Here is a 24,200-nt window from a genome sequence, read left to right on the forward strand (position 1 = left end):
GCCCGGCCGGGGGGCCGGCCCCCGCCCCCCCGCTGCCGCAGCAGCCGCTTCGCCTCCCGGGGGTTGGCGGCGCGGATCTTCGGCGTGGAGGGCTTTGCTGGGGAAGGGAGAGGAGTCTAAGGCAGGTCCGGGGAAAGCCGGTGGGATTTAGCGGGTCTGTCACCTCCCGGAGCGGCGACGTTGTTGAATGTTTGCCTGCGGATCCTGCGTCTATAGGCGGCAGCTGTTTAATGCACTTGCGTAATGCACTTCGCCTTCCCCGCTGCGGGAAAAAAAACAGGGAACGCTCCGGGAGAACCGGACACCGGCTGTACCAACCCTCCTCCCCGGCACATCTGGCGCCAAACCGGCTTTTTTTGGGGTCGCTGTTACCGCTCGAGGCGACCCGCGTACCTTGTCGTAGACAAGCTGGTGGGTAGTTTAGGAGGTGGCTGCGCGAAGGGGAGCTGCTCCCCGGCTCAAAGGGGGCTGAGTGGGAAAGACCTGAGCGTTGCAAGGTGCTGCGGCAGGGCTGTCGGAAACCGGTGTTGCTTACGGGCGTGTAAGGAGGGAAACGGTGATAATGTATCAGATGAGGCGTTTCCAGAAGAGAGAGGTAGGGGTGGACAAGTATTGACAAGACTTTTATCTGAAATCCCGGGAAATACTACGTGACGCTGCTAACCGTGAGGCTTAGGTTTCCTTCGTTTATTCTGCTCCCGATACAAAAAAGCATGATCGCTACCAAAGAGCTACTTAAGAACTTAACTTTGCGGTATAAGTCAGAAATAAAAGTAACAGAAACGGTTTGTTCGCTGTTTTCCCCTCGGGCAGCAGGATACCAGGTACAATCTCATTCACTAAGCAAAGCAGTCACAGAGACCTGGTCTTGACAGGCTGATCCCATTTCTCAGCCTTCAACACTGTTATTATGTGACACTAATTAAGTGATAAATGACTGGTATTAAGAAAGGTTGGGTTTTGTCTTGTGTTCTTTCATTTAAGATTATGGGTTTTGCTGCTGGGCAGTGGCTTCAGCTTTGAGGCCAGCGGGGTAGCGCTGCTTGAGATGAGGGATCCCCGGATTGCTCCTGGTGACCTCTCCAAAATGAGTTTTGCCAGTGTTGGGTCTGCACCCAAAACCTCGCACTGGTACTGCGGCAAAATGAACAGCTCATGGAGAATGAGCAAATTCCTTGCCGGGTACATGGGCACGAGCCAGCATCCCGTTTAAATGGACACATCAGATGAATCTTACAGGGTGTGCTGGCTCTGAGCGCAGTGTGACAGGCTCAGCGAAACATCTGCGCTTTTCACCGGAGCAGGGGAGCTCCAGGCATTGCCATGTGGGCTCGTGCACACAGTTTGGATGTGCTGCCAGCCTAGATCCGAATTTCTGCAGCGCTGGGGAGGGCTGGATGTCCTGCTCTGCCCTGAGCTGTTGAAGGGGCATCGAAGCAGCTGCTGTACAAAGCTTTCCTGTAAAAACTGCCTAAACCAGGCACACCTGAGCACTGGGACATGCCGCAACTTATATGTGTGGCAGGAGCTACAGAGAAACTCCCATTGCCTTTCAGGGCAAAAATCCTTAAGTTCAGCCTCTCAGGTTTGAAAATGAGGGTGTTGCAAATGCAGTCCAAGTGCGGGTGGGACCAGGGCTGTCGCTGGTGCCAGGTCCTTGCCCTGTTCGGCAGCGGGCAGCTCCCACAGCCGAAGGTTGGCTAAAGTCACTCGAGTGTCATTTGGAGGGACCATCCCCAAAGAGCGTGGGAGCCCATGGGTGTAGCGTGGTGTGCCTGTCCTCAGCCATGGTACTGATCTACCCGGGGCCCTGCCCCAATCCCTGCCGGCCCCTTTGGGGACATGTCCCCTTCCATGGCAGAGGGATGAGCTGGGCTGAGGGAGTCATCAGCTGAAAAATAAGTTTATTTTGCCAGTGACCCTCCGTGCCACAGAGGTGAGAGCAAATGGCCAGGGGCAGCATGGGGATGTGGCTGCTGAAGCGGAGCTCTGAGGGTTTGACCACAGCCTGTTTGGCTGTAGGCACCGAGCTCTGTTTGGCTTGTGGCTGTGCTCACATTGCAGAAGAAGCCACATGCAAACACACCCCAAAGGCAGCAGGTACCGCAGTGAGTCCAGAGGCTGGAGCTGGCCACGGGATGGTTGTTCTCACATTTACAAGTAGAACCGCTTTCTACAACCAGGTGGGAACTGTGAGACAAAGAGCTGGTGCTGGTAAATGGCTTACTTTTCTGTACAACAAACTCTCTTAAAGATGTGCCTTTGCAGGTGAGCTGAAGTTTGCATGTTCTCTGCAGCTGTGCAGTGGTTTGTTCAGCTCATCGCTTCGCCCTGCCAGAGGTGACTGTCACCACAGCTTTGCCTGCAGAGCCGGTCATGGCTGTACTCCCCGGTCTGTCTCTGCCTGAAGCCTCTGGATCAGGGGGGACTTCCCTGCAGAGAGGGGTGGCTCGTCCCGAGCATGTGGCTGTGGGAGCTGGGGTCACCTCCAGCACACTGGGGCTGTTCTGGCCCCGGCTAATGTCTTCTGAACCACAGAAGGCCATAAAGGAATGCAAACTGTTTCAAGGGCCAGATGTAACTGCTGTTATTAAAGTTGCTCATTTAATATTTGAGCACATTTTAATGATGCTTTAAAAATGCTCTTTCCTCAGTTAGTATCTTTAAAAGGCGCTTACACAAACAAAGCTGCGCAGGTGGCAAAGGGGCAGTCAGGATGTGACGCTTTCGTTCCCAGCTCACACGGCAAGAACAGTGCCTCTTTCTTGTGCTGCTATTTTTATGGATGTTGACTGCGGAACTGGTGCTTTGATCTTAAAAAATACTTATGCAGAGGCTTTGCTTTGAACTTACAAATAGTTGTGCCCCTTTCTAGCTCGAAGCAGAGGTCCCATTGGTCCTGGAATACTACGGGAGCCCATGTTGTGTCTGTGCATGTAGCTTAGCTTAGCAAAATACCTGGTGCCTGAGTGGATGGTGCTTGAAATGGCAAGTTTTTGCCAGTCATAGAGCAGCGGCTGGCTATCACTTACACCAATTCTGTAAAAATACCTGCAAAACCATTCTCAGTTATCAGACCACTTGCTCCACACAACAGCTTTAGCTGTTGTCAGGGTATTTTTCAAAGAGGAGTTTACAAGTAACTTTTCTCCAGTCTAATAATCACCCCAATGATCTGTTACTGTCTTGCTTCACTCCGTCCCACTGATGGTTGCATTAGATGCAGTTGCCAATTTATATAAGATGAAGGTTCAGTGTATATATGAATGCTTCAAGCTTGTTTTTTGACACACACTATCTTATCAAATGGAGAATGATTCGCCTTATGACGAATTACAGATTTGCTGATAATCAAGTGTTGTTTGCCTTAAGACAAGACAGGGCTGCAGGGGCCCCACCAAGCCCTTGCTGGTGTTTGTTTCAAGGGCTGGTGTTTCCAGAGGGAGGAACCTCACCAAGGAGGATGGTCAGAACTGCCTCCTGATTGAATTCAGGATTAATAACTCTTTCGTGAGAAGTAGGACAGCATTTAATCTAAAGGAGGCTGTGGTTTGATTTATCATGCATTGCTGCTAAAAGAGGGAAGGCTCTTTCCCTTCACCTGCTGTTTCTCCCTGAGCTGCCTGCAAAGAGAGGGAAAAAAAAAAAAGGGAAACGAAAAGTTAACTTTTCTACTAGACCAGCTGGAGCAGCCAGGGTTTGAAAGGGAGAGACTTCATGTGGTCAAATAAATACACTTAAAAAAGCATCTAACCACCTTGCCAGCAGTGTGCGGTGCGCCAGGAGGCAGGTGCTGATGTGCCGGGTTTGGTCTCTCCCCCTCCCCTGTGTTTGCCTCTCTCTGCAGGAGCCGTGTCAGTGCCACGGCTGCAGAGCCCTGTTGTGAATTGGGGGGGTTTGCTTGGCTGGGCTGAGACATGCATCCCCCTGCCCTCATCTCTCGCATTTACCAGTGCAGCCCCTGCTGCAGGATGGCCCTAGGGCTGTGGAGGCCCTTCTGCCCTGAGCAAAGGAGCTGAAAAGCCTCCCAATGCCTTAAAAACAGGTGTATATGATAAAAGATGAGTAACACGGATAAGCTAGGCCTAGCCAGCACTTTCCTTGGGGTTGCCATCCCCTCGCGCCAAACCTGCTTGAACCTCAGGCTTCTGTGTGTCTTGTGCTTATCATGGTAAAAATTATACCAAAGTTGTTACTTGTATAAGCTATATAAAAATAAGGGATTTTGTTTCCTTGTCTCCCCAGGGGTTGGTGCTCTGGAAGATCTGTTCCCTTCCTTGTTTCACCACTGGAGATTTGTGTTAATTATTACTGGGGATTTGAGTACTGGCTTTCGCTGCTGCAGGAAGTATCCAGAAGATACCCCCCTTGAGACAGGAATAAAATCACTTACCTGCCATAAAGGCTATCGTAACATTTATAAAGTCAAAACCATAGTCTGAATATTTCATGAGTCTTTAGGCTCTGTCACACCCTGCTGCAGAAATACTTGCCAAGAGGCAAGTTTTCTTTCCAGCTCGGGTCAGTGGGTGGCTGGATTGCACACCAGGGCAGGTTTCGCTGTCCAGGTGCATTTCCACCCCATTTCCTTCTGCTAGCTCCTGCACCTTGCTTTTGCCTACAACTTGTTTTCAACACATGGATGTTGAATTCGGGCAGGAGCTGAGGTGACTTCTGTAGCAGTTGCTTTCTCGCCAGGGAGCACCGTTCTGCAGCCTGAGCCCGTCGCTGCACGTTGCCCCTGCATTGCTGCTGCCGGTGGTTTCTGCAGTGGAGATTTCTGCAGTGCCCCTGCCCCTCGTCTTCTGCTGGTTATTTCACTCACGTGTGTAGGCTTCATCTATCCTGGAAGGCAAACCACCGGGCTGTGAGGCTGCTCATTAGGGATTAAGGCAACTCTCCGAGGGCAGAAAGGGATGAATGTTCTAAAAATAAAGACCTTCATTTGTTAGCAGTCTGCATTTGTGTCATAGTCAATGTGTGCGCTGGGTATTTGTATGCAAGTTTGAATGTCAAATATTTGCTAAGTCATGTCAAAGTGCCACAATGATGCTTTTATTAACTCCACTACGTAGTCTGCACCTGTCTTCTGCAGATGGTAGGTTTTCTTCCGTCTCACAGGCAAGGTCTGAAATTTCACTTTCTTTCTTGTAGTCTTATTTTGGATAAGTATATTTTAACTTTAAGTGCAGGAGGAAAATAACTGCAGGGTCTTCTGCAGGCCTGGTTACCTGAGCCGACCTAAGGATTTTCCTGCAAACCTAACAAAAGAACAGGCCCAAACTCTCTTCTTTTTGCAACAGTGAGATATCTGGATATATTTTTTCAGATTTTGTCTAGCTAGTCAGGCTGTCTTGATTAATGGAAAGGAAACTTCCAGACTAAGCATAAGGCTTGGTTTGTCTGAGTTTGCAGAATATTCCTGTAAAAACATCCGTAGGCTGGGATGCTGGGCCGAGGCGATGCTCTGGCTAAACCTTTGATTATTGTCCTAATTTGGTGTTGCTCTTCTCTTGTGGTCCTGTTGAAAGTCACAGACCGATATCCTGACAAAATTGCATTTAAAGTCAACCTGACAAATTAAAGAACAACTTTTGTCTAATTATAGGGCAAATTGGATAAAGCAATCACCTCTGTGGGGTGTGTGTGACAACCATTTGTGAGTGATAATCTCTCTGCTTGATTTAGATGAACACCACATCAGTCTATAGCTTCTCTTTTGGGAATTAGTGTTAGTTCAAAGGTGCCTGTAAGGCAGGAAAGGCTGCGCAGGACCCAGGCAGATGCTGGCTGGTGGGACAGTGGTGGCAGCAGTGGTCGGGTCTGATCCTGCCTTGTGGTGCAATTTCTTTTGGAATTTTGTGCAAGGTAAGATCCATGGTCTGGTGTGAGAAATTTTGTTGCATGGGAAACTGCTTATATGTAGCATTCCGGTTGGGGTAACTCTGCCTGTACCCCAGCTAGAGGAGGGGCTAGGTGGCATTCTGAGATCAGGTACAACAAGCAATTAGAAGGTAAAGCATTAATCAACTTTGAGTACGAGGGCTGGGCGGGATCTATAATCCCGCATGAGTCAGATCTTCACATCATTCTCTGCTCTTGATGTGTCCCTTTTACAACATTAAATTGCTACAGCTAATTTAATGGTCTGTATAAACAAGTGTGTGATCTCTTGTTATAATTGTAATCTTGTTATTGACCTATAGAAGCTCTGAACATGTCCATACTCACATCCTCACTCAGATATCAGGTGTGAATATTTGTGCTTATGGATTAAAATACCTCCCTCTTTCTGTAAGTGTTACTGGAAAATTTATTATTTCATTGACATACCTACTTGCTACAGAGGTTACTTATTTGAATAATCATAAAGACCAAAGAGGAGGAGGAGTGAATGCAAATCAAATCAGTATTGTTTTTTGATGAATATTCACAAGTAGGTCTAGTTATTGTAGAATTCTTTCTTTCTTCTTAGCAAGTGGCTCATCTATGAGATCCTGATTTCTGATAGGCAAAGCTGCTGTAAGCTTCAGCCGGTGATGTTCACACCTTCAAGACACAAACCATTGCTCTTCCCACATCTGCCGGATAACTTGCACTATTACCTACCTTCATGCGGTAGGTAGGCAGCAACCTACGGCTGTGGTAGTGAATGCGTGGTTTGCTTCTATAACTGCTTCCTAAGTGTTTCAGAGAAAAATGAAGTTGCTTTGGGAGTTTAAAGTTTCCCTCTAGGGAAGGCGGCTGTGTTTTGTGGTGGTCTGGAAGGAATCGCCCATTGAACGGCAGTGCTGGACAGTTTTGCAGCTGCTCTGGGTTGCACCCAGTTGCTGGAGAAGGCTTTCATCTTCATTTTAAAAACAGGCAATTCCATCCACTATCTGTTTCATCTCTTTCACAATGCTGCGTGAGTACGGGCAGCCTTGTGATTAATCCTACTTATTCTGATACTAGTTTGCCATGGGAAATTTTCTTAAAATGAGCAGTTTCTACAAATAGGTGGGGTTTTTTTTTGTTTTCCCCTATATAGTTTGACCATACAGATTCAGCCTTTATTAAAGCTCTCAATGGAAACAAGTTTGAAAAGTGTAGGTCTCATAGATACCTGATTTTTCATGTTTTATCTATTAATCACATATACTCAGTGTCCAAAAATTCCATTTTGGTCTAGAGGCCGTTGTTAAGTTATCCCGTGAAAATGTTTGTTGTATCCTGTTGTGCCTGTCCTGGATGGAGCAGGATGCTCAGGATGTGGACCATGATGTCTGGGGTCTGTGGGGCTGATTAAGGCTGAGGGCTGGGATGGTTGTATTTCATCTTTGCAGGGTGCGGGCTGTAAAACCATCCTTGGCAGGGCTTTTGGGAGCACTTGGAGTGCCCTCTTGTGCTGAGCCTCCGGCTGAAGCAGTTCTCCACGTTTTCTGAAACCTCTCGTGTTATCTATCCTTCTCCATCCCACCACCTTCTGCCCCCTCATCCCTGTTTTTTCACAGCTGCACCTGCCAATGTGGAAACCCCCTTCTTTGTCTTTCAGCTCTGCTTGTAAAAATATGCTACATTTCATCACAAGGTCTGGCATACGGCAAAGCTTGTCACTACATTTGGAGTCCAAACCAGGCTCTGTCACCTCCTTACAAACAGCAGCTACTGCTGTAGAAATCCTTCCCACCGAGGCACGTTTTGCTCTTTCTCCCTTCTCAAGGTCTGCTATGAGAGATGGAAAGGAAGTTACTCTGCTCCTGCCCTAATCAGAAGATCTAAAAAATGCAATGTATTTTATATTTTTTTGAAATTATAATTTATTATTATTATTTTACATTCCCCTGTATTATTCATTTGGAGATACTTTTGCTGCCTCTGCTGCTGCTGGGTGAGGTGCAGAGGAGGTGGAGAGGTTTGCACGGCAGCTCCTCTCAGGGGATCTTCAGGGGAAATTAGGATGAATGTGGGTGGGAGAAAGATGGATGGTGCTTTGGTGGGTGGGAGCGTAACCCTGCAGAGCACGAGATACTCCTACTTACAAAAGTCCCGTAACAGAGCTGTGGCAGAGCCAGAAGATGCTCATCCAGCCCCACACTGGCAACTGCAGCCACTGCACAGGAGACCGCGGGTGGTTACGCTTTTTGGGAGATGCAAACCTGATGTGCAGCTCGCCTCTGAGTGTGCTGAGGTGTCAAATGAGCCCCAAACCACAATGTTCTTCTGACGCTGCCTCTCGCCTGTGGTTAAATGGGGAGTTGTGTTTCCAGGATAGTTAATTTTCACCTTGCAGGGGTATTAGGTGTTTTTTCCATAGAAATCAGTGGGAATCTTTCCTCTGACTTTAGTGTTGATCCAAAGTCCCTTGCATCTAGTTTGTATGTAAGAAAAGCCAATTCTCTCCCTCTCTGTTGCTTTTTAATTTTGTAAATACTATAATCTCCCAACAGCTTTTGAGTCCAGCACACGGAGAGACAATTTTGTTCCCAGATTTTTTGCTTCCTATCATGATTTTACGGTTGCAGCACGCGACTCTTTAAAACACTGTGACCTGTGCTGTAACATTGCTTTATTACAAAACATATATTTGCCAGAGCAAAGAAGAATTTGGGTTAAAGGAAAGTAGATATTTCCACTTCCTTATTTCCAAGGGGTGTTGCAACACCTCCCAATGTAAAATAACCTGCAAAGAAGTCTGCGTCACTGTGTGTTGACATTGTGCCACAGAGGAGCAGGACAAGATTCTCTGCTGAGTAAATTTGCTGTTGTGGAGATCTATAAGCCCTTTGTCTTATAAGATGCTTATTAACTTGGGTAGTTTCAGGCTGACTGGATTTCACAGTATTAAAATAGATAATGATTGCAGTGTTTAGTATGGAATAATAAGCTTAGGACAAAAGCTTTTGCTAATGCAAAGCACTTTGCCTTGGACAGGCTGTGTCCGACAGTGAGACATTGCCATCTCTTGGGCAGGTGCAGCTTGAACATAGACTTTGTTTAAAACCTACGATAATTAAAAGCCCGGTAGTGTATCTGAGGACTAGGAAAGGGCTGAGTCTATCACTGAGTCCAGTATCCTGGTATTTTAGTTGATGCTGTTCATGCGTATACATCTTAATATTGGCAAGGGCACAATATGACTCAGAAATCAGAAACACGGCTTATGTCTTTGTGTGAAAATGGTTGTAGTTACCAGGTTGATGTCCCTTAAATATTATAAGCTGTGAGTCATGTCTTCTCAAATTATAAGACTGGAAAAGTTTAAATATAATTACATTTGGGATTATTGTAATTTACCTCCTAGAGTCTGAGCCTTTTAAACACAAGGCTCAGAACTGACTTTTTAAAATGAAATCTGCAATTTTCTGCAATCACAGGGTTTTAAGAGATTAAACTTTAAGAGTACTGAACATCTAAGTCTCATGGCAAAACTACGAGGCTTGGCAGTATTGATACCTGACTTGCTTGTTGATACTACATCTCCCTTTCTAAAAAGAAGGTGCATAGGCATAAGCTCCTGATTTTAATTAAATTTTGTCTTTCAGAAGGGAAAGTGGCAGGTGTACGGAGCTAGAGAGATCCTCTGTGAAATAATTAGATGAAAACTGATAATATTTGGCTTAAGCCACAGTGCTGGCATAAAGGTTCTTAGAAAACAACACCTGCCCTTTGCTGATTAATAGGCCACTGCTGTGTTAGGATCCCGGCATACACCTTTGGTAAATGTTGCCTGTTCTAATAGCAAAAACTTCCTAAAACTTGGCAGCCAGCCAAGTCAATTTTATTTGTCTGTGGAACTTTATGGGAACTTTACATATATGAGAAGAATTGCACCTGATCCAAGTACAATAGCAGCTGTATGGCTAAATCTTTCCTGATTTGTAAAAAAAAAAAAAGAAAAATTTAAAAATTTTGAGTATTAGAGTGTGAATTTTTAAACAGTGGTGGTTCACAATTTTTGACCAAGTTTTGAACTTTAGATATTTGGCCTTTATGGGCCTGTAGGGTCTTTGCAAAGAAAAAGTGAGAAACTGCCTATTTCCTGAAAAAGCCCCAAATACTAACGCCTGCACTGCATCAGTAGAGCTGCCAAGTCTGGCGTGGAAGTGAGGGTGATATAGGCGTGTGCGCTGAAAGGAGAAGGAGTTGGTGTGATGAGATGTACTCCTAAAATCTATGGGGAAGGCAGACATGTGGGATGAGTGAGACAACAGGCAAATGAGACACTACAACAGAGGGTACAAAAACTTAGAGACAATATAAAACTTTATGGTGCACTTTTTATTCTTTGAGCTTAACAATATGCAGTAGGAAAATTTCCTAGAAATAATCCCATTTGTACATATGTGCATGTATATATATATATTAAAAAAAAAAATCCACACACACTACACTGCTTAGATGTAGAAACTCCTGTGCTCAGGGTGGTCCAAGCAGCCTGTTGACTACTCCAGCGCATCGTTTTCCAGATGCGCTGTTGCCAGCTCACTGATCCTCTCTCCTCCTTACTTTGGCTCCATAAATGCACTTTGGTTTCTGAATTCCACCCACCAGAAGCCAGAAAGGGCTCTCGCCTCTTTAAATTGTTCAGAAAATCCAGCTAAAGTTGAATGTTCATATAAAATCACTCTGACAGTTCATTTCCTTGCCATGATTTTATCCAAAATACAATTTTATAGTCCACAGCGTGAGTAGTTTTAAAAGGTAAATTACAGCTCATGACTGTTATAGAGGTCACTGTTTTCTACCAGATTATTCAAAGACAAATATTTGGCCTGAGAGAAATAAATATTTTGAATCAGTTCAGTATCTATTTAAACGCAATCAGTTATACATTTGGATACATAAAACTGCTGGTTTGTAATATGCTCTAGGCATGATGTATTTCCTTTGGGATTATTTTGGTCTCAGAATAATGAAATACTGGGATATGCATTGTGAAGTGTCAAGTGGCCATTTTCAGCTGCAGAATTTGCTCATGAAGGAACACAAAGGCAGCACATTACCTCTAAGGTAGTAGGTACTGGGTCTATCTCATGGGTTTCGTATATTAAACATGAAAAAGGAGATTTCAGCCAGAAAATATAATTTCCAGGAAGCTGCAATAAAGCAGCTGTTGCTCTATGTGTCCTGCAAATAGCGACAGTGGAGATCTTTCTGTGCTTCTTTAAGGACTGTACAATATATGCAGTTTTTCTTCTTTATTTTAGCATCCTGTGAATACAACAATCTCCATATTTGTGGATGGGAAAGAAGTTCCTGCATTGGTAGATGTTCTTCACATGAAGCACTTGGACTGCGTTATGACTGCGTATCGCTTCTCTACTTCTTTTAGAAGTAATAATTTTGCTGGGAAAGCTCTTGCTCGTGGTGCATTCAGCTGGTTCCCCTCCATACCAGGAACAGGAGACCTGCCACGGGCACCCGCTGTCCCCACTGACCCAGGCTGGGGACAAATGCCACCAAACTGGTCCCAGAGGTTGACAATCGGGGGGCTGCCGGGCTGCAATCTGTCCTCAGCAAAGCCTCGCCGCAGCACGCTGACAACCCTCGCCCCGACGGGACAAGCCGCTATCACCCACCAGCCTGGCATTTCAGCCTCCCCAGCCCAGCAAATATCATCTTCCCTGCAAGGTGGTACTGGAGACAAGGAGGGAAACAATCCCACCGCTCACTATTAGCAAAGGCACGGCTATTGAGGACTATTCTGTTTCTTGAACACACTGAAGGAAAAGAGCAGTACACCAGAGAAGCAGGGTTTCTGTGACATCCCCGAGCCCAACACACAAAGGAAGACCAAGGTGAAAAAGGGGAGCCAGGTAATTTTATCACTTTTTACCTTTGACCGTTTAGAGTTTCCAGACGAGCACAATGGACGTGTTTCTTAGTCAAGACCCAAGGCACCTGTAGGTCCTGACAAAGGAGATCCGTCCCCTGGAGCAGGGCTGTGAGTTGGGACGCATTCTGCTCCCCACTGCAGCGGTACGATGCATGGGGGAGCGCGTTTGTTTGTGGGGCCATTTTACACTCCTAACAGAGCTTCAAAAATCGGCACCGCTGTAGGAGTTCAGCCCGAAGAGCTACAACAAGTTGTGTGCTGTAATTCCGGTCTCTCACATAAATAAGTTCATGTTACTGGTATTTTAAATATGCATTTAGGGGCTCTTAGAGTGATTGACTCGATATAATGTAATAGGTATCATGAAGTTCTTATAGTCCTTAAATAACTCCCTAAATGCTTATTTATGTGAAACAGTAGCTTTTGGATTCTTCTAGCCATTATACTTTAAAGTGCAATAAATCTCTATTTAGGTGTAACTTAGGAAATTTAAAACAACATATGGCCTAGGGTTTGTGGGATATACTGGCATAGACTGAGGCAGGTTTTTTTCTGATCTCATTTTCCCCTTGATATCTGAATCTTAATAACACTAAATGCAATTATACTGATTTTACAGGGAGATTTTTTTATTCCTTTGCATCCAATGAAAATCCCTATGGCAGTATTTTTTTGAAGTCAAGCATTTTAAAATCCTACATGAGCAGTAGCTCTTTTTTCTATGTAAATGACTTGTTTAATTTTTATACCACACAGTATTTAAAGTTCTCATCACGAAGGAAAGCCCCCCAAATTTTAAGCTGAAAACAACAACTGTAAAAGCAAAATCCAAAGAAAAATTTTGGTCATTTTTAGGTTTTATTTCTCTCAAACATTTAGTTCATAATTCTTTCTTTTGCAAACAAATGTAAACTAGCATCCCAAGCGCTGTACACATGGACAGACCACACACGACCCCTCGGCTTCCAGGATGCCTGCAGTGTCCCTAGAGTGGGCTGTGCTCCATGGCATCTGAATAGCAGCATTCCCAGATGGAAAAAGCTTTTGATCTTTTAATATATTGCTTGCTTTGTTGTGCTGTTTTTACACCATTTAAAGCTTAGTTCTCAGTAGTCGTATGTTGCATAGAGAAAAATGACATTATTTAGGTGAAAATGTAATTTGATGACCAGTGAAACCTCTCCTACAGAGCTGTATTCTGTCTGTTCTGACATGTTGCTCTTAGTAAAGGGGATTTAACCATTTTTTCCCTTTTGTGGATAAACCAGGTTACATTGGGGAGAGAGGAATACAAGGACCCCCAGTAGGACCTGGACAGTGAGGACCAAAAGGAGGAAAGAAGGATCAGGGACTCAGTGGTGAGGCAGGACTTCCTTCCTGGAGAGGACAAACTTCTCCTAGAAGACCTCCAGGAACTGCAGGCTACAAGGGGCAACTGGGTCCAAGAGGTGAGATGGAACTCAGAGATAACTGGTGAGAAAAGGGGTCTGAGGGGAACAGGGGAGAAATGGGTGGGAAGGGCTGGAAGGGACACACAGGGCCACCTGGTATCTGAGGATTGTTGGGGCCCAAAGGAGACCCTGAAGTCCCTGGGAAAAGGGGTCAGCCTGGAAAACATGGGCTGGCTGGATTTCCAGGTTGAAAAGAAGAGAAAGGACAGAAGGAAAATAGGGGAGAAAATGAAAATGTAGCTTTTCCAGTGGGTCTTCAAAAAAAAAAAAAAAACAAACAAACAAAAAACCAGCAGCCTTCTGCTTTTTTTTCGCCCAGCAAGGGTGGATTCCTGCTGAGCGTTTAGTGCTGCCTCTAAGTGACTTTTAGGAGGCTACCACATACTGAGTACATAAGAGAGGAGAAAAAAGGTTGTATCTTGACTTGATTAATTTATCTATTGTACTGTCTTATATGGAAGTATTCCCTCCCCTAAATAACAACGTAGAAGAAAATCTTCATTTCACTCTGTTTTCTGTTTAGCTCAATTGTTTTGTGATAATGAATAAAGGGAAACAAACACATTTCAATTTTTCACAAAATAAAATTATTAGGGAGGGAGAGGAGGGCCTTTTCCAGGAGGTCTGCTAAATTGTTGTGGGAAATCTTGTGAGAAGCGTTAATTGTTTTTTCACATAGAAATGTTAATTTCCTTTTAACACTTTTCACCCAGCTCGAATGTAATTTAATTCCATTTTTACCCACTTCCTATTCTATGTGAATATTCTCTTTTCCAGTTTGCCTTCTTGAGCATTAAGATTTTAAATTACCTATTATTACAAACCTGGCTTATTTTCTATGCTGCTTGGGTTTTCACTGTTTCCTCCTTTATTGTATTTCCAGACCAGTTTTTTTTTAGTTTATCAGTTTACCTTGTGTCTGCAGATCTAAATTTTCTATTTTCATTTACAAACAATTGGAAGTGGAGCCCTCTGGGAGGTGCTTTTTGAATCTCCTTCACTGATCTCATTTAAGAAATACTCCATTAATTTAATACAAAATATATTTACACAGTTTGCCGTGTCCCTCTGTGTTTCAGAATGACAGCCAGGGAGAGGATCCCACAAGGACAAGGTTGCTGTGGCCGCATCCGGGTTCAGGACCCCTCCTGGGACAAGGAGGAGCCTCAGGCTGCAGAGGAGGGGAGAGGTGAGGGTCTCTGGTGAAGTCCTTCCTTTCCTCCCCATCTCTGATAATGATGGGGAGCCAGCATTAGGGTTGCAAGGATTAGTGATTGCAAGGATGCTGTTTCCTTGGGGAATTGCTTTAGGCTGCTTAAAGCTTCCTCCAGGATGCGCTGGCTTTCATGTGTTTGCTTTTGCCAAGCCCCATGAGGAGCTTTTAGTGATCTAGCAGTTATGAGAAGATCACAGCCCTTCCTACCCATGGCTGCTGGAGGTGCTGGTAGAAATCAGTAGCGTGGACACAGCTTTTTTTTACTCAGCTTTGCAAATCTCAGTCAAAAACAGTTATCTGCAAATATGCAAGGCTAGGAGTGTGTTTGAAATGTACTTTGAAGACATTTTAATGGCCCACATGCATCATTTATATCAGTAAAAGGTAGATCCAGATTCCCTGAATAAACAGAGTGATTAATCTAGTGCTAAATCTTAATTTACGCTCTCAACCCATGAGTTTTGGGAACTGCTTCAGTAACTCAGTAAGCACTCTATAATTTAAAAACCTGCAGTTGTCACATAATCTAATAATAGTATTCCAGACTGCTACTACTCAAGCTATTCAGGAAAATACACTAACCCAGGCTGTGTTTCTTGCTTTAGCTTTAGAGTGCAGCAAATATGGCATGAAATTAAAGTCTGTGAAAGACTAGCTTTGGTGAATATGGAGGCAACACTGTAAAATGCAGTAATCTTGGTTAAAAATGGTTAATCTTCCCCTGTTGAATAACTTCTGTTGCTAATGAAAAGTCCTGAGTTAAGAGCAAAATAAGGATTTTATTATAACTGATCTGATTGCCTTTTGTGTTCAGTTTATGTGTCCATAGTCTTGTCAGAAATATAACTGCTGAAGACAAAACTTCAGTTTAAAACATTGAGTCCAATTACAGTATCGAAAAGGGTTATTAATTTTTAAAAAGGAACTCTTTGAATTCAGGATCCAGCTCTGTTTTCAGCGGTATGAATGAGCATCAGTGAGTGCTAGTGCAGGTTCCATTGCAGGAGTTGTGACAAGCCCATGTCCTACACAGGGTTAGAGCATCTCGCTGCAAAGCTCCTAATTGATTTCTTTGGAATAGCCTGAAAAGCTGGTGAATCAATCTAGTCTGGTATGCTTAGTAATAGTCTTGCCTTAATCAACTTTTTATTGCTGAAAGCTGTAGACTAATGTGCAGGAAAGGGTGGTCACAAATAGATCATGGAGGATTACAATTCTCTCCACTTACATTAAAGGAGAATTGATTGTTTTCTCTAGCCTGCTTGAAACAAGCAGCCTTTCTCGTCCTGCAGCTGAGCTTTGAGTCTACTGGTATGTAGTAAATTCGGACTGATTGAATGAGATGGTTTCCTTGCTCATATTTCACCAAGACAAGGCAATGAAAGGCAGCCTCACATTCCTGCGTTTCATACTGCACTCTGAACCGGGTTGGGAAATCTAAGAATAAACGCTGGCCCATTTTAAGGTCACCAGGGAAGGAAACGAGTGCTGTGATTGCTGGGAAAGAGCGAGGAAAATCAATTAGCCTATGAAATCCAGAGGGGTTATCCGTTCCAATAAGAACAACGTTGTAGCAGCCCTCTTGGGATGGATTTGTCCCTTTTCCCATCGGGGTTTTGTTCTGCCACCTCGCTGTGCAGCATGGCTGCCCGCAGGTACCCTGCTATGCGCTGGAGGTGGAGGGAGAAGAAAGATTGCTTGCTCCATCTCTGCATTTACCTGGGACAGCCCAGATTTGAGGCTGAATTCCCCTTTCGCTGCATTTCTGTGCAGGTGCATGCACACATGCACTCATGATCCCATACAGCTATTTCTGTAATTTCTCTTTTACCCCTTCTAAACTCCCACTGCAAGGAGGGGACTGCGATGCCAAACTCTGCACACTAAATACTGAGGGAGAAGCCTGGACCCTGCTGAGGCAGATGGACAAATTCACACTGAGTCTGATGGTACCAAAACATGATGCTGCAAGTTGAAAAAGGAGTGTCCCTAAAGCCCCAAAAACTGATGTTGGGGGAAAAGCCAAAAACGTCCAATGTGAAGAGCAGCATCCTAGCCGGGGGAAAGTGTTTGAATTTCCTCGGATTTCAATGTCACTTTGCTCCTTTCAGGGGACTTTGCCAATCCCCCTTTCTCCCCACACCGTGCAGGCTCTCATTGGTCACGGGGACAGCTGTTACACAAATAAAACCGATTCTCTCCGAAAATAAGGTTGTCTTTTTCAAACTGCCATTGAGGGGGGGCCGTCCTGGGAGCAGGACCGTTTATAAGGTAGGAGATAGCACGCACTGGTCATTTAGTCTTTAGGTGGGATATTTGCAATGAAGTCGCAGAATTTAAGACGTAGTGGCAATATAATTTGTCTCAAGAAAAATCACTGTCTGTAATGAATGTATAGCTGCATGAGGACTAGTGTTTTTCTTCCCATGTATAAGAACTTGAAATAATTAATTAACAGAAAGTGCAATCATCTCCCTGCTACTTAAAGTTGGGAGATTGGGGTTAAATACCTGTTGTGAACTGGAATATCTAAATACTATAATTTTAGGGACCAAACAAAAGAACCAGTGTATTATTACAATGTTATTATGAGACACATGCTAACGATTAGTAGATATTTAGATCCAATTAAATATAGATGTACTGAATGAGATGTCACTGCAGCAAAGTTTAATTCTTCATATTTTGTGTCCACTGTGAATCATAATCTTTCCTAGTGGGGGCATAGAAATGAATGATTTTAGAATCAGTGGTGGTGAGCTAATGTAATGAAAAAGTCCAAAATTTCAGTTTTATTAAAATGCATTTATATATTTAAGCATAATTATTTTAGGAACAATTATTTTAGGAACAGTCTTGCCCATTATAATGAAAATCTGTTTAACGATTCCGTGGTCTGAGCAATTTATTTTCTAAACAGACTGGTAAGGTATAATTTTTTTATTAATTATGTTTTTCCAGTGTTTGACAGCAATCCATCAATCTGGCTACGTAACGGGAGAGTGTCTTGTTTTAGAGTGTCTGTTTTTTTGTTGCAGAAGTGGTTTGTGACAGTAAAACATAGAAACGGTTTTGATTTGAAAACTGATTTACCATTTCCCCATAAAGTTACTAGGTCTCTAAGGTCGCAGTTTCTTTCTGCTGCTGGCTTTAGGCATGTGGAAGTTATGGGTTTATTTAGTTATCTCCAAAACACTCCCACATGAGTATATTCTTCAAAAGGAGAATTTGGTGCTTTTTTTTCTCTTTCTAGACGGCAGATGACCCTCCTGCTCTGCGACTGTGGCTGCTTCCCTGCTGCTGGCTGTCAGTTCTGGCTCCTCTCTGCCTGCCTGTGCTAAACTCTTCATGGTAAGGTTGGCAGGGGCTGTTTGGGAGCAAATACGAGCCTATGACAAAAATCAGTGCCCGGTATCCTGTCCTAATGCAACACAGGCATGGAGAAGGGGTAATTTATCCTTTAGTGGAGCTGATGGGGTGAAGAATGGGTTGAACAGCAGCAATGGGCAGCAGTGATCACTGGGGATTTTGTGTGGAAAATCAATTTTCCATTAAATGATTTGTTGTTGTGTGAAAATGGAAAAAAATCATGACCCTTTCCTCTAAAACTGAATTCTTAAAAATGGAAAGATTATAATACAGCCCCCAAATACCTGACTTTGAGTCAGATCTCCTTTTGCCCTCTGGATGGCAAGGATAGTCAAGAGTTTCTCCTGGTGACTTTTTCATGTAATGAAGTGCCTTAGCTGCTAAGGAAGGTTAGATTACAGGTTCAGCAAGAAAGGGAGTCTGTTCCGTTTGTATTTACAGGTCGGTACACTGGTTTAAAAAAGAAACAAAGATGCTTTATATGACAAGTCATCTGAGAGGCGTCATCTGTCCTATAGGAAAAAATGTGTGCTTCTTACTTTGTTCTTTCTTCCTGGTTCAGCTAAATCAACACTTTAAAAATAAAAAGAACAGACCTGAAAGTTTACACTAAAAGAATATGTAAGTCCAGAAAATCAGTCAGTAACAAAGAAAAAATCGACATAAAAGTTTTTGAATACTTGATGTTTCATTGTTTTCATTTATTCTTTTAGAGTAAAACTTTTTATAGCGTGCAGTTGTGTCAGACTCTGAAATCATTATTGAATTATTCCTAACTATGCACTTGGGAGAGAGACATCATGTGTCCCAGTGATGGTGTAACTCTCAGTCAGTCCCTTGAACTTCTGTTGATACCTGTGGGAGCACTTCCAACCACAGCTAACAGGAGCAGCTGGATGGCAAGTGCTCTGTAGGGTGCTGGTCGATACGGGTGAGTGGGCAGGAGGTTTTGCTAACTTTGCTTTACTTTCCTCATAAAAAGCGAGGCTTTGTAACGTAGTCCTCCAAGCAGATGCCCACACGTGCCTGACACAAACTCAGGCAGGTCTTCTGGCTTTGTGGGGTACATGCGAACGCAAAGGGTGTTGTGCAGCAATTAATTGTGTTTGTCTTTTCCTACAGCTGCCAACATGTGGAGCTCACCAGGGTCCATCTTGGCATTTGTGATGTTGGTTGTTATCGCCGTGCACGCCGGAGTGAAGGTGACCCCAGCTGTGAAGTACACAAAGACAAAGCCCTTACAGCTGGTGGGCAACGGTGCCTCTCGCACCCCCCTCACCCCTCTCACGGGGAAAAGCCCGTTTGCGGCAGCGCCAGGCAGAGCCAAGTTACCCACCCCAAGCCCTGCGACCCAAGGGGCCACCACGCTCTTCCCCTTCGAGAACTACACACTTGACACAGCCGATTTCTTCTTCAACTGCTGTGACTGCTGCCCGCCTGCCGCGGGGCCCTGGGGGCAGTTGGGAGAGCAGGGACCCCCAGGTATGGTCTTGCCACTCTTAGCTAAAATGCATAAACCCTATCAAGGAGACTCCTGCTTTTCCTTCAAGAAATGAGACTTGGGCAGCAAATGCCGAATGTGATTATACCTCGTGTAAAGCCGGAGCAAAAAAGTGCATGCTGGCCACATCCCAGAAGTTATAAAACACCAGTATGAGTGGGAAAGCCCCCAAAAGGGGCTTCCTTCCCACAGCACTCACTTTGGGGACCACACTGGTGTGGGAGCATGTGCAGAGCCGGCCCCATACCACATCACTGCTGCCCCACATGGCCACGCTTTTCGATTCTCTGTCCCTGTGTCTGATCTCCTGGGAGCCACAGATTTACTTTCACATTCACTTCATGGTTTTATGACCCTCAAAACTATCTGCAGGCAGTTTTGTATCTTTGCTGAAGGTTTATGATAAAAGCCTCTTTTTCTTGGATTTTTTTTTCCGCTTGGAAGAGAGGAAGTTAAATACAAAAATAATTTTAGGTTCAAATTTTAAAATAAACACTTGCTCTCACAAGAGGCAGCTCTGTATAGAGCACCTAAATATTTTATAAGACGTACTTTGTCTCTTTTTTCTACTGCTAAAATATATATCTATATAGCACCTAATTCTAATACTGCTATAATGAATAGTGTATTAGTCTGCAAATGTTCACTTTAATAGCACTAATATTGGAGATAGAAACTATTCATCTGAGGAAAGGTGGTAAAATCATGAAATAATTTTCTTTTAATACAATGTACTCAAGGGATTTTCACTTCCCATAGCTCGGGAGGGATTGGCTAATGGAAATTATAGTGGCTGCAAAGGGAGTTTGCGCTTATACTTCTCGAGTGCTGATGGAAAAGTCCTTGTGTCAAATGGGTTGTGTTGTGATGATTGAAGCTGCCATAGTCTGCTCCCAGACGTGCACCAGCAGTCTCTAGATTCCCAAGTGGATGAAAAAGTAAAAAAAAAATTGAAGACAGCATGCTTGCCTTTCAACCCATCCTTTATGCAGCGTGGAGGTGTCTGCCAGGTTTCACTTTGGTATTTGCAGACTTAATTCTTTTTAAGGAGGGGAGCAATTATGAAGCTATGGGAGCTCCTTAGATGCGCTCAAATATTAAAGACAGATTACTTCTGATGTTTTATGAATGTCTGAGCTCCTGTGGCTCTGAGACAGCTGAAAGTTGGTTTTAAAAAGTCTTTAACTACAGCCAAGAGTGAAATGCAAATCTGTAAGATTTAGGGATTGCAGTAGCTGAAAGGCAAAAGCTGGCGATCTGCGTGCCTGACCAGGGGACCTGTGAGCACACGCCCCACTAATTTCAGCATGAGCAGCACGGTGTTGCCCCATCACCCCTCACCTTTCGCCCTGCTGTAGGGTTTCAGCTGCAGTGTCTGCAAGGCGTAGGGGAGCAGGGCTCAGGCCAAGCCCCTCTGTCTCACGTTTTCTTTGCATTGGTTGTATGATGTCAGATAAAATAGCCAGCTCCTCTCAGGGTGATGGAAACAGAGTTTTCCTTACATGCATCCCTCAATGACATGTTGCTTAGCTATTTTTGCAAATTTTCTTTATAAGAAAGATAATTTTGTTAATGTGATTATGTTACAGGTCCCAAGGGGGAGAAAGGAGATGCTGGTCTGCAAGGTCTGCCAGGAGCCCCAGGTCCTCAAGGTCCAAAAGGTTCTAAAGGAGAAAGAGGTAAAGCAGATTAACTACTCATTTTGAAAACAGATGCTGTTGTCCTCATCGAATACCACAAAATTATAGAAAGAAATATTTTTCAAAGGAAATGGAGTATACTGGTATGGATTGGCACCTGGCAAGATTTAGCTGGTATTAGTGCAGGGACAATAACTCAGATGGTGGTAGCATATGTGTGGGCAGTATAGGAACAGCCGCTCATAAAGATCTCACTTGAAACTCCTTGTTCTGAACGGGAGTTTAAAAACTGAGTTCAGTTTGCCTTGGGTTAGGGAAATAAGCAGGAAGAAAACACCATGGAAGCTCCGCACAGGTATAGAAGCTGCATTTCCATTTAAGTATCTCAGGCAAAATGATTTCAGCTAAGATGGAGAGCAATTATTATCCATCAGTAGTAATGGAAAGGAAACCCTGCCCTTCATTTCAGGCTTGGAGCAGCTCTGTCCTGCTGACACACACCACTGGTAGGATCCTGCAGCTGCCTTTGGTTGTGGAGAAACACATGGCAAAGCTGATAATGGGTGTAACAGCAGCAGCGTGCTGCGCAGTTCAGTCAGTGCAGTCTCTTAGGCTTTGATTCACTTGAACAAGATTTTTGGCAATCCTGGAGTGAGAAATGCAGAGCTGTCATCTCCTCCATCTTGCCATTAAACAGCTGTTGTGGTTTAACCCCAGTCGGCAACTAAGCACCACGCAGCCGCTCGCTCACTCCTCCCCGCCCCCAGTGGGATGGGGAGGAGAGTTGTAAAAAAAGTAAAACTCAGGGTTGAGATAAGAACAATTTAATAACAACAACAACAGCAACAATAATGTTAAATTGTAATGAAAAGGAAGATAACAAAGAGGGAGAGAAATAAACCCCTAGAAAAACAAGTGATGCACAATGCAGTTGCTCACCACTCACTGACCAATGCCCAGCCAGTCCCCGAGCAGCTATCAGCCCCTCCCGGCCAACTCCCCCCAGTTTATATACTGAGCATGGCGTCCTATGGTATGGAATATCCCTTTGGCTAGTTCAGGTCAGCTGTCCTAGCCATGCTGCCTCCCACCTTCTTGTGCACCTGCTCGCTTGCAGGGCATGGGAAACTGAAAAATCCTTTACTTGGGATAAGCACTACTTAGCAACAACTAAAACATCAGCGTGTTATCAACACTATTCTCATACTAAATCCAAAATACAGCACTGTACCAGCTACTAGGAAGAAAATTAACTCTGTCCCAGCCAAAACCAGGACAACAGCAGCAACCACCTCCCAATGAGGCGCTGATTAGAGTCAGAAATCCAACATTCGAGTGAGATGCAGTTGTCTGCATGATGGTGCTTGGTGCTGTGAGATTCAGCTGAGGTTTCTGAAGGCATTTCTTGAAAACACACGTTGCTTATGTCTATTTTATTAATGAAGTGAGGGACACATGTGAAATCATACCAGTCATCTTCCGTGAAATGATTGCTGTGCTGCAGACACCACCACCAACAATATATTAATGGTGAAATGTCCTAGGAGGCAAAGGGGAGCAAGGCGAGCGAGGAATAAGTGGAAACCCCGGTTATCCAGGCAAACCTGGGCTGCAAGGTATGTAACAGGGGCTGGGAAACCCAGGAGTATTACTCTGACCTTTCCCTTTGCTGTCATCTCCAAAGCAATCCAATACTAATGTTTTTAATCTTTTTTTTCCTCCCACTTTGCCCTTTTCCTAGGTGAAGCTGGAGTAAAAGGCAATAAGGGCAACTATGGCTTCCCTGGACTGAAGGGACAAAAAGGGTCCAAAGGGGACACTTGTGAGAACGGGACCAAAGGAGAAAAGGGAGATAGGGGGGATGCTGGAGACCCAGGAGTGGATGGAGAACAGGGTGACAAAGGGGAAAAGGGAGACACAGGGGAGAAGGGGTACTGCGGGGAGCCAGGGGGAAGAGGTGCGAAGGGAGAAAGAGGGGAAGGGGGGACAAAGGGAGAAAAAGGGAGCAAAGGGGAGATGGGGGTTGAGGGTATTCAGGGGGTGGATGGAAAACAGGGAGAAAAGGGCGAGCAAGGAAGTAAGGGTGAAAAAGGGGACCTGGGACCTGCCGGCATGACAGGACCTTCTGGGCCCAAGGGGGCCGCTGGCAGCAAGGGGGGCCGAGGGGCTCCGGGAAAGAAAGGCTCCCGTGGGGCAAAGGGTGCCCGAGGGGACACGGCAAAGCTCCTGCGATCAGCGTTCAGTGCCGGCTTGTCCAAGCCCTTCCCTCCACCCAACGTCCCCATTAGATTTGACAAGATATTGTACAACGACCAAGAAGATTACAACCCTTCCACTGGGAAATTCAACTGCAGCGTGCCCGGGGCATACGTCTTCGCTTACCACCTGACGGTGAGAGGGCGTCCAGCCCGCGTCAGCCTCGTTGCCCGCAGCAGGAAGGTGGCCAAAGCCCGTGAGACGCTCTACGGCCAGGAGATCGACCAGGCATCCTTCCTGACGGTCCTGAAGCTGAGTGCAGGCGACCAGGTGTGGCTGGAGGTTGCACGAGACTGGAACGGGGTCTATGTCAGTGCTGAAGACGACAGCATCTTTACGGGGTTTCTTCTGTATCCAGATGTTTTTGAGATCCTGCTATAGATTTAAAGGGCAAAGATGGTACTGGGAAACATGCCTTTCCCTCTGCCTGTGAGAGGAGAGATGAGCATCAGTTTAGCATATTGGTTTAGTTGCTAGTTTCGTGAGCTTTTAACAAAAAGATTTATATTTGCAATATATGGATTAGTTTTAACTAGCAGCCCCAAGAAGCGGCACGTCCTTTGCGCAGGTGGGTGATGGCTAAGAGAAACCATTGTCCAAACGCCAGCAGGACTGGCATGGGGAAGGGATTTCGTATCACAGACTTCAGGTTTGTGATTAGCCTATTCAAATTATGTAATGAAACTCACTGTCCAACTGCTGTTTTAATCACACCTGCTCCTTCAATCCTTGCATGGCCAAAACTCTAGAAATCAGTGCTCGTAACCATTGGTTTTGGTAAAGATTGCAGAGTTTGATTTATAGAGCTTAATCAGATGTGAACATGAGCAGTAGGTTTCTTGAAATCACATTACAAGTTTTAAAGTTGTTTTATCATTGAATCAGTATTATCTAGTACTTTAGACTTGGTCATGAATTATATAAAGGTTTCTCTAAAAGAGTATTAGAG

General features: G+C 44.6%; 1 protein-coding gene across 1 annotated transcript; it reads left to right on the top strand.

Moving 5' to 3' along the window:
* Positions 1-243: 243 nt before the first annotated feature.
* OTOL1 (otolin 1) lies at positions 244-23,632 on the top strand. The gene is made up of 7 exons (XM_010585007.1): positions 244-497; positions 985-1,182; positions 14,349-14,458; positions 18,977-19,336; positions 20,945-21,034; positions 22,540-22,611; positions 22,737-23,632. Exons 1-7 carry the CDS (start codon positions 244-246, stop codon positions 23,630-23,632), a joined length of 1,980 nt encoding a protein of 659 aa, XP_010583309.1.
* The last annotated feature ends 568 nt before the right edge of the window (positions 23,633-24,200 follow it).

The sequence above is a fragment of the Haliaeetus leucocephalus genome, unplaced genomic scaffold (assembly GCF_000737465.1).
Source record: "Haliaeetus leucocephalus isolate CR32 unplaced genomic scaffold, Haliaeetus_leucocephalus-4.0 Scaffold1014, whole genome shotgun sequence".
Classification (NCBI taxonomy): Eukaryota; Metazoa; Chordata; class Aves; order Accipitriformes; family Accipitridae; genus Haliaeetus; species Haliaeetus leucocephalus.